This window comes from Phyllostomus hastatus, unplaced genomic scaffold (assembly GCF_019186645.2).
Source record: "Phyllostomus hastatus isolate PE091 unplaced genomic scaffold, TTU_PhHast_1.1 phas_contig_34, whole genome shotgun sequence".
Classification (NCBI taxonomy): domain Eukaryota; kingdom Metazoa; phylum Chordata; class Mammalia; order Chiroptera; family Phyllostomidae; genus Phyllostomus; species Phyllostomus hastatus.
Window position 1 is genome coordinate 54,038,614 of NW_025333857.1, and position 10,915 is coordinate 54,049,528.

At 38.5% G+C, this 10,915-nt stretch overlaps 1 protein-coding gene across 1 annotated transcript; it reads left to right on the top strand.

The window, feature by feature from the left end:
• The first annotated feature begins 383 nt into the window (after nt 1–383).
• LOC123819956 (protein NipSnap homolog 3A) lies at nt 384–10,411 on the top strand. Its single transcript, XM_045840578.1, has 6 exons — nt 384–575; nt 3,544–3,754; nt 5,686–5,844; nt 7,537–7,686; nt 9,430–9,516; nt 9,611–10,411. Exons 1-6 carry the CDS (start codon nt 516–518, stop codon nt 9,685–9,687), a joined length of 744 nt encoding a protein of 247 aa, XP_045696534.1. The 5' UTR covers nt 384–515; the 3' UTR covers nt 9,688–10,411.
• The last annotated feature ends 504 nt before the right edge of the window (nt 10,412–10,915 follow it).

Below are 10,915 nucleotides of genomic sequence, written 5' to 3' on the forward strand. Positions count from 1 at the left end.
TAAAACTTAACCAGGAAATAACCCCCACGATTTTAATTGCAAAGCATTACACACGCACGCGCCCTTACTTCCTTGTCAGCGGAATGTACGAGTCAAATTTAAGCCCCCTAACATTTAGGAAACGTATGCAACTGCGCCTAGGTGACGAAGTGACGGGCCCGAAGGGTGGAACAGGAACGACTTCGTTCAGCATTTGGCTACTCCCAACGTTACCTCTCAGGTTTGGGGCTAGAATGTTTGAGGAAACAACGCGGCGCCCCCCAACGGTGCGCGCTGACACCAAACGCGAACGTGCCAGGGGCTGTAGGGTCGGGCCTGCCGCGACGCCTGTAGGACTGGACCCGACTCCGGCCGCGCCTCCCGGGGCGGGAGGCGGAGCTCCCGCTGCCGAGCCCCGCCCCGAGCCTGCGTCCTGCCAGTTGTCCTGCTAGTCGCTTCCCTAAGCCGCGAAGCTGTAGGAAGAGGAATCTAGTAAAGAATATATTTGCCTTTCTCAGCGCTCCAAGCCGAGCACCATGCTTGTTTTCCGAAGTGTCCTGACTAAGGCTCTGGCCGCGCGGACATTGACGCCTCAGGTATCAGCCGGGGGTTGAGGGGAGGGGGAGGGGAGGGGAGGGGAGGGAAAGGCTCCCTAGTTGTTCGCTGGAGGAGGGAGGGGTGTCTTCCAAAAGCTTTGGAACCCGCACATGCGCCCACCCGCTGGCGCGCCCCGACCGGAGATCCTCGCGCATGCGTCCATCCAACTCCCATGCTCAGACTGCCAGCTACGTGCTTCCTTCCTCGTCCAAGCTAGGGGTCAGGAACCTCTAGCAAGTGCAGCATGGGGCAAAGGTAGGTTTACAGTTGTTTATGTGGGGAGTAATACAGTAATTCATAAGTAATAATACTCTGTCGCATACTCACAACTGTAAATCTACTTTTGCCACAACTTGTGCGATGATAAACTCATTTAACCTTAGGTGAGGAATGTACAAAATGATTCGTGATTCAGCCTTAACTGTTGGAAATTGGTCTAGTCTGTAAATCTAACCAGAGATACTTTTCTTCTTAACGTCTAGGCTTTTCTCCTTACTCTATGGCCAGGCTCGGAAGGGTTTAACCTAGGGAATGACTTTCTGGTGATAGCTAAAGATGAGCCAGTAATGGCCCACTCACCCAATATTAGCGGTACAGTCTTTATTTTGCCGATTCTCAATCCACTGGGGCAGGGCCAAGAATTTTCCTTACAACTTTATTCTTAACTTTATTAAATGTCTACCCAGTGTTCTCTTATACGTGAATTAGAAGGTATTGCTGCAGAAGATGAGCCGGAATTTGGAAAATAAGGGAGCCTGAATCCTTCCCCAGCATAGTTCTACCATCTGGCATGCCACAAAAATCACCTCCTCTCAAGCACACACACACACTTCTCACTGCTGTTTAGCCTTTCACTGGGTTTCCACTGTTACTGTTTCTCCTGCAAAAGGTAAAAATATGCACCTGTTACAGAACAGAAAGTTTTTTCTGCCCGGTGCTAGCAAAGCCAAAAATTGCAGTGGAGAAATATTTATTTTATTATGAATGGTGCCACTGGGGAGAATGGGAAGCTAATAAGGCTCAAAAGCTCCAACTCTCTGATAGCTTGTAAAGCAAAATCACAAGACATTATGGTTTGAGGGGTCGGGGTGGTTCTGGGAGCTTGTTGGGCAGAGGTGAGGTAAAGCTAATGAGTCCTTTCTTCAGGTCTTGAGGTTAGCTTTCTGGTCGGTCTAGTGGGAGAGTAGCCAGGGAATGGTACCACTTTAAAGATAAGGAAATAAAACAAAACTTAGGTCAAGATGTTATCTAGGACCATTAGTCAGGTCTGGGCTATTGTCTTCTGCTCTCTCGGGAGTTGCTGATTATCTGGTGGAAAGGCTAGGTCTTGGAGTGGTAGATACCGAGAGAGAGATTATTTTTAGAGTAGGATTTAAAACCGTATCTAACTAAAGTCATAAGGACCCTCGCTTTCATACCTTTGACCACATATTTGTTTCCAAGTACAAATGCCTTGAGAATCTAAACCTAAAGAGTAGTTGTTACAAATACCCTCGCTGTCCCATTTTGTGATATACTTTATAATTATTTTTAAACTGTAATACTAGGCAGTTTATTTGCATAACATTGTCTTATTAGAATTTAGTTAAAATGGCACAAAAAGCTTGTCATCCAAAAGTAGGAGCAGTTGCAGTTGTTTTTGGTGGGAACACCTGCTTTCCAGAGAAGTTTAGACACTTGGGCAACAGGAACATAACTTTTGTAGACATGGACTGAAACAGATCATTAGAATTATAACATTTTACAGAATTAAATAAATACAAAGATGCTTGTGTGTGTTTTAACCAAAAGTATGTCGGAGAAAGTAGTCTACTGATTTCATCTGACATACTAAGTAGTCAATATAATTTTTGCATAACTTTGTACCAAAGCTTTTAATAGGTAATTCTGATTAATCAGCTTCAGAACATTGACAGATGATAACAAACTTACAATAAGATGGGTTTGTAAATACAAATGCCATGTGCGTGTGTATGCACACACACACAGATATAAATACACAGGATAATTTCTGGCAGGACATTTCCTACCTAAAGTTAAATTCGCTCAGATTTAGGGGAACTAAATTAAAATAAAATTTATGTAGTGAGCATGCAAGTAATACAGAAAGAACTAATGGTTTTTAAGGTATATTTTCATCAATGGGGTAAAATCAGATGTATTAAATACCCTTCTTCAGATTCATCTGTAATTAAACCCAATAATCATTCAGACAGTTCCGACCTGTTGATTTTTTCTTTACATTATTCATAAAGAGTTTTCTGCTAGGAAACACATTTTCATCATGCCTCCCAGAACACCTGCATATTTTATAAAGTTCACTTAAACACGTAACTGTAACATGTATAGTATCTACTAAACATAGACTATTGGCTAACTAAGGTAAAAAACATTTGTAAACTTATTAGAGCCCTAATTGTAGTTCTTGTGTAAAGGACGCTGATTCAGACCCCATTGCCTCCTTATGATTAACCTCTTGTCAAAAGGTAGCTAATGGTGGCCCTCTGCCCGGAAACAGTAGCTATTCAGCATACTTAAGACGAGTTACCTTAGCCCTGGCTGGCGTAGCTCAGTGGATTGAGCGCGGGCTGGGAACCAAAGTGTCCCAGTGTTCGATTCCCAGCCAGGGTACATTCCTGGGTTGCAGGCCAGAACCCCCAGCAACCACACATTGGTGTCTCCCTCTCTCTCTCTCTCTCCCCGACCTTTCCCTCTCTAAAAATAAATAAATAAAATCTTTAAAAAATTGTATGTGTACTAAAAAATAAATTTCTAAAAAAAAAAAAGACTAGTTACCTTTATTGACCTATCTCTAAACAAAGGTCCAAAGAGAGATGACAGCAGAGGTACAAACATAGACTATGAGTCCAATGAGTGTCCCTTATTTCCAAATTCAGGTTCAGGTATAACACAATATTATGAACCATACCTTTCCCAAATACTTGAATTTGCCTTCTCTCTCTTCAGGTGTGCTCATCTTTTGCTACAGGACCTAGACAATGGGATGGAACATTCTATGAATTCCGTACCTATTATCTTAAGCCTTCAAAGATGAATGAGTTTCTGGAAAATTTTAAGAAAAACGTACATCTTCGGACAGCTCACTCTGAACTGGTTGGATACTGGAGTGTTGAATTTGGAGGCAGAATGAATAAAGTGTTTCATATTTGGAAGTATGGTATGAATCATAGGCTTAAATATTCAGTGCAGATTTCATCCTGGTAGATGTTACATGTGACTTAGTTCTTGGATCTATAAATACTATATAGGTTTACTATAGTATTAATACACATCACTATAAATACAGGCTTTCTAAAAGCAGAACAACAAAAATCCCTTGATTACTCCTCCCAGTGCTAGGTATACCTCTAACAACCCCTCCCTCGAATCCTTATGTTATGGAAAATGGCATCTAGCATCTCACATCATAAAATTGTGGGCTAGATTTTAATTCTCAGAAAAAAATTTAAAATAGATTACTATAAAGATGCTTTGAGAAAAATCTAAAGCAGTAATTGTAAGAGCCCAAGTGTGCTATGATCCTAAAAGGAGGGGAGAGTTCTTTTTATTCATTGTTGAAGCTACAGCTGAGGATCATCAGGATTTCAGCGGCAGCAGTTGAGACCTAGGAGCTTGAGGGCGGTAGAGGTTGACAGGGATGATAGTTAACTTCTAGGCAGCACTCAGCTCTGAGATTTAATAATTCGTTATGCATAGGGAACCACTTTTGTCTGACTTGTGCACCCCAGGGTTTCAGGAAATTCACCTTTGTTATGCTGCTCTAGGGAAGTGAGGCAAAGGAATCAGCATTGTCCCCCTACTGAAACTGACCTACCCCTGGCCAGCTTCCTGTAGTAGGGTCCAGGAAGAATGAGTTACTCTAGTGTCAAATCTTTGTGAAGTCCACATCAGGACTTGATGATATCCAAAGCACTTTTAATAATTTGTAGTGATTGGTCATGTAAAGTACTTATATGCCATAATATGAAAGGTGCTTATTCTCCACTTACCATGGCCACAGTTTAGGAATTTTCACTGTTGTAACAGAACAAACCCAATTAAAAACAGTCTATGCTGTAAAATGTACAACTGTGTCCCATTTAAAAATTATTAGTAAGGTCCTGGTTTAACTGAGTTAAGCTCTGATGTGAATGTTATTCCTCATCTACAGCATAAATGATGGAAAACTTTTATGATCAGTCTTTTGGGGCCCTAATGTAAACATAGTGCTAGGCCCACATGTTAGTAAATACATATACCTGTTTGGGTAACAAACAGAAGAGAGATAGTACCGAGCATAAAAGAATGGATGACAGTAAGTACAAGAATCAGCACTGTTTCTTTGGAAGCTGTTTGTTTAAGGAAGATGAGGCCATAACCACACATCTTAATTTCACTGATGTGAAATTTAACTCAAAGTCTACCTCGACCTGACCACCACCACCATCACAACCACCAAAAGAAAATAGTCTTCCCAAACTGCAGTATAAATGTCTCAATTAAAGTAACAGGAACAGTTCACATATGCTGAGTACTAACTAGCTGCCAAAACACTGTTCTCAGCTCCTTTCACATACTAATTCATTTTGTCCTCACGACAACCCTGGAGGTATAGATGATGTATCATTATCCCCATTTCACAGTGAGAAACAGACACAGATTCGATAACTTACCCAAGTCACACAATTACCTACTAAATGGTAGAAGCTATAACATCCACTCATGGCATTATCATTAGCTGTTTACATTTCTACACCCCTTTTAGGCCATGAGAAATATGGGGACATATGTCACATCTGTTTTGGGTGCAGAGGGGTGGTATCTCAACATGGCCTTGATGAACATTTGCTGAATTAAGTGAAACCCAGAAAAGGTCTGTCAGGGATGTCCAACCTTTTGGCACCTCTGGGCTACACTGGAAGAAGAAGAGTTGTCTTGGGCCACACACTAACCACACACACACTGATGAAAACTGGTGAGCTAAAAATAGATGTTAAGTAAATTGACGATTTTGTGCCTCATGCTGCCCGCGGGCCACAGGTTGGACACTCCTGGCACTGATGGTAAAATAGAAAATTTTGACTTTTCTTACTCTTTTTCCTCCCATAGATAATTACACTCATCGAACTAAAGTTCGGAAAGCCTTAGCCAAAGATAAGGAATGGCAAGAACAATTTCTTATTCCGAATTTGGCTCTGATTGATAAACAAGAGAGTGAGATTACTTACCTGGTGCCGTGGTGCAAGTTAGAAAAGCCTCCAAAAGAAGGTAAGTCCTTCTTCCCTCCTGGCCACTTGGAGTCTTGATAAATTACTAAAGATTTCAAACGATAAAAACTAAAGTTTCATTGAAAAAAATATAGCAGTCCTTTTGTCTTAGGAATATACTGTGATTATATACATAAAATGAATTTGAGCTCTTTGCTTCTCATTCAGACAATATGCATTAGAAGCGTTTTTCCAGTTTTTGAAAAGCTCTTAAAGTTTAGGTATGAATATAAAAAGTTGACATGGGTCGAGGAGTAAAGGTTGAGGAATTGGGGATTTACCTCAGAGAAAATATATATATAAGTAGGTGAAGGATAATGTATGAAATTTTGTTGTAATTTGGTGATTTGGTGTAATTATAGTTAATCTTAAAACGTTAAGTATATCTTGGCTTATAAGACTGGGGGAATGAATTAATTTAAACAATTAAGTTCTATTACTTTATTTTATTTTAACTTTTCTGCTTTCTTCTTTCTTAGTTCTCAGTTTGAAAATAATTGCTAAAGGTCTGTCTTCTTGCTGATTTCACTTTCTTGCTGACTTTAAGGAAATACTTACCTCAACCTAGTTTTTAAAAAAGGTCAGATTTTTAAAAAGCATAAACTAATCTGAACATTGTTGTATTTCTCCCGTAACACAAATCTTGTAGTGTTACTTTAGTCTCATTTTGATCCTTGTGCACCCAGGCCTCCCCTCAGCTTTCAGCACTGTCCAAAGAACTGAGTGGCTTCTAGAACAGTGTCAAGTCTTGGTTCTCTTCCTATTTGTTGTTCATAATTCTCTAGTATTTTTACACTTTTTTCTTTTACTTCTCAAATCTATTTGTCCCTTAGTTTCTTTCTCTTTTATCTGCTCCATCCTTCTTACTGGAGGTAAAAGTGTTTTTCAAGTGTTTATCTGGATATTTAGGAATAATAAACCTATCTCCCTCAGTTTTTTAGGGCTGTTTCCCTCAAAATCTCAGATATCACTTTGGGTCCATTGTTTGCTTGCTGTTCCTCTTAGAAATGGAGTCCTATAGAGGGAAATTATACAAACAGAAAGTATTTTCTCTCAGAATTAGAAGAAAGAAATATAGATCAGGAAATTCTTTTCTGCTCTGGCTGGTGTGAATTAGCGGATTGAGTAGCAGCCTGTGAACCAAAGGGTTGCCAGTTCTATTCTCAGTCAGGGCACATGCCTGAGTTTTGGGCCAGGTCCCCAGTAGGGGGCATGTGAGAGGCAACCTCACATTTATATTTTTCTCTCTTTTTCTCCCTCCTTTCCTCTCTGTCTAAAAATAAAAGAAATAAAATCTTTTTAAAAAAAGAAAATTGTTTTCTTACTCATTTCTTACCTTAAAGTGTAGACTTGGGCAGCTCAAAAATCCTAATCCTATTACAAATTCTCAATATTTGTTTTATTGACAAATTTTATAGATTAAAAATATTTCAGATAATAGCATGACATAGCTTCCTTTCTGTTTTGCATAATAAACTTAACAATTGACCCTTAACATGGACAAGGACTTTCTAAACATGAAAGCAAGGAAAAATAATGCAACGAATTCATAAATATGTCCACATAAACATGGATACATGTATGATCCTCCAACTTTGTATATGTATGTTAGCCTTCCACTGGAACCATACTAACCTGATTAGAAATTTCTTGAATATCTTCTGTAAAATAATGATTTTTCTCCCCACTCTAGGAGTCTACGAACTGGTTACTTTTCAGATGAAACCAGGCGGGCCAGCTCTGTGGGGTGATGCCTTTAAAAGGGCAGTTATGGCCCATGTCAATCTAGGCTACTCAAAACTAGTCGGAGTTTTCCACACAGAATATGGAGCACTCAACAGAGGTACAGTTGCCCATTTCTTTTATGAAACTGCAAAAGATATTGGTGAGCTTCTAAGTTCCTTGGGTCAATTTGTCTCTTTTCATTATGGCATATATTTTGATTTTTATTGCCAAATTTTCAGGGGTTTTTTGTAATTTTAAGGGTTGAAAAAACCCGTTTTACTCTTACTATTTAGAATGCTAACACCTTATGAAGCCTGTTTCAAAGCCAAATGTTGTTTTCCATGATACAGATAAATGATAAAATTAAAGTCTGCAAGGAGCCTCAAGAAAATGTCTATTCTTTTTATCCTATAGCCCCCTGAATATACTTTTTTTGATTTTTTAAAAGAATATAACTTGAAGTAGGCCTACATCCTTGTCAGTCACTTGGGGTAGAAAAAAGGAACAGAATTACAAAAATAAAATATAGATGAATTTATTTAACAACAGGACAAGAACTATATTTCTAAGCCAAAAAGCAAATGAAGAAGTGATGCAGGGAAACACATACACCTGCGGACAGCTCACTCTGAGCTGGTTGGATACTGGCACGTAGACTTTGGAGGCAGAATGAATAAAGTGTTTCATATTTGGAAGTATGGTATGAGTCATCGGCTTAAATATTCAGTGCAGATTTCATCCTGGTAGATGTTACATGTGACTTAGTTCTTGGATCTATAAATACTATATAGGTTTACTATAGCATTAATACACATCACTATAATACAGGCTTTCTAAAAGCAGAACAACAAAAATCCCTTGATTACTCCTCCCAGTGCTAGGTATACCTCTAACAACCCCTCCCTCAAATCCTTATGTTATGGAAAATGGCATCTAGCATCTCACATCATAAAATTGTGGGCTAGATTTCAATTCTCAGAAAAAAATTTAAAATAGATTACTATAAAGATGCTTTGTGAAAAATCTAAAGCAGTAATTGTAAGAGCCCAAGTGTGTTATGATCCTAAAAGGAGGGGAGAGTTCTTTTTATTCATTGTTGAAGCTACAGCTGAGGATCATCAGGATTTCAGCGGCAGCAGTTGAGACCTAGGAGCTTGAGGGCGGTAGAGGTTGACGGGGATGATAGTTAACTTCTAGGCAGCACTCAGCTCTGAGATTTAATAATTCGTTATGCATAGGGAACCACTTTTGTCTGACTTGTGCACCCCAGGGTTTCAGGAAATTCACCTTTGTTATGCTGCTCTAGGGAATAAAGGCAAAGGAATCAGAGTGTATATATATATAATATATACCTGTAACACACAAACAGACATACATGTCCATCATATGCATCATCTATCTGTAAGACCTCATTTTATTTTGCTTATATTTTTTAAAGAAAATACACTAAATATTAATAGAAGCTTTCCTTGGGCAGTTAAAATTATGCTTTTTATTCTTTACATCCAAATTTTCAGCAATACAAAATTTTCTTATGATCTTGCTTTTTTCAAAAATAAAATGGAGTAGGAAAAAATGACACCTGGGTCTAGTCTTGATTATCCATGTCTTTTGTTGTATTACCTTACCTCTCCTGTCCAGCTTTCTGTTGTGTCTGTAAAACCAGTTTATTATTCAATTCATCAATATTGCTCCCTCATCTCTTAACCCACCTCAAATCTTACCACTGACACACTTGGTTTTACTTTCTTGATACTATTTTGATTTAAAGAGTAAGAGTGAACATATCTGATTAATTTTTCTGTATTTATTTTTAGTAATGCTGTAGACTTGAGACTCTGTTTTGGGTTTCTTTCTGCAGTTCATGCTCTTTGGTGGAATGAGAATGCAGACAGCCGTGCAGCTGGGAGACACCAGTCTCATGAGGATCCCAGGGTCGTGGCAGCTGGTAAGCTATGTCACTAGGCATGAGCTGCTCTTAGGACAAATTTGATTTAGTCAATAACTTGATATGCCTCTTAATACAATGTTTTGTTTTCCAGTTCGGGAAAGTGTCAATTACCTAGTGTCTCAACAGAATATGCTTCTGATCCCTACATCATTTTCACCACTGAAATAGTTTCCCACCAAAGTACAAAGCATTTTCATTAAATGTCTTAAGATGCATCTGCTAATGGTACTTCAGTTCTCCCAAGCGAATCTCACTTTTATTTGAAGAAGGTGGTAAGTTATTTTGCTACGTCTCTGTATTTTTAAAGCCACCTCTGTTCTTTGTCGTTACCACCTCAGAAAACAGTCCTGTTCATTTTCCCCATGGCATTTCAGTAGCTATTTTACATTAGAAGTAGTTGCAATTATTCATGATCTTTAGTTTTCATTTCTTTCAGGTTATCTCTTATTCTCTATTTTGATGACCCTTGGCTTTATAGCATTTTCTTGTATTTAAGTGATGTTTTTACATTTTTGTGCCTGACAGTACATGCAATGTCTATATTTTCAACATGCCTGTTTTTTTGTGAGATTTAAAATAACTTTTTGCCCAGTAAAGTTTATTTTGTAATATAAGAATATTGGAAAAAATGTGTTTCTTTACCTTGGCAAAGTACAGTAACACCTGTGTCATCTGTATCAATTATGGTTTTCACGTTAATTATTAGTCAATTAGGTCTCTGTTTAAAAAAAAAACTTCAGAAGACTTGTGTCATATGCTGAAATGTGTTCATTTAATTTTATTAATTTTTGTTCATTTTGGATCACTAACAAAGACTCTTGAAACATCAATTTGTTTTTAAAGAGATCTTATGGTTCTGGGAATGCTGCCCTAATAAATGCCTCTGTAGTCATTCTGGGTTTTTCAATTTGCATTTTATAATGGTATTATCTTCCTGAGAGCTTTCACTGTGTTGCTGTCGGGTAACAACACAGTAATAACTTACCAACATAATTGAGAACATTAAGTTACGCTGAGAGACCACTGGTAGTCTCGCCAGGAGAGTGTCTTTAGTGCCACCACAGGCTGCCGGGGCTTTCCCGGAAACACTCGCAGTTTCCATTCCTGAGTGCCCCTCTGCTTTCTGAACTTAGGTTTGGTGCTTCCAAGCACTCTTGATAGTCTGTGTTTACAGTGATATTATTTTACATTTCTAAGACATATTAGAAATAAATAAAATAGTAATTATGAATGAGCTAAGGGAAATCTGGACAACATTCAGTGTGTAAGGTTTCTCATAGGAGAAATGGCTAAAGAACTAAAAAACAAACGAAAAACAATCAGAAAGGCGAGATATTGCTCAGTTGCAGCCTATATTATTATAACAGACAAGAATCCAAATAATCCAGCTGTTCTC

What these genes read in the sequence shown, in the direction of transcription:
- LOC123819956 (XM_045840578.1), top strand. Translation starts at nt 516, where the DNA reads ATGCTTGTTTTCCGAAGTGTCCTGACTAAGGCTCTGGCCGCGCGGACA. An exon ending in AGAAAAGCCTCCAAAAGAAG is followed by an intron (nt 5,845 to 7,536) that starts GTAAGTCCTTCT and finishes TCCCCACTCTAG; the next exon opens with GAGTCTACGAACTGGTTACT. An exon ending in TCCCAGGGTCGTGGCAGCTG is followed by an intron (nt 9,517 to 9,610) that starts GTAAGCTATGTC and finishes TTTGTTTTCCAG; the next exon opens with TTCGGGAAAGTGTCAATTAC.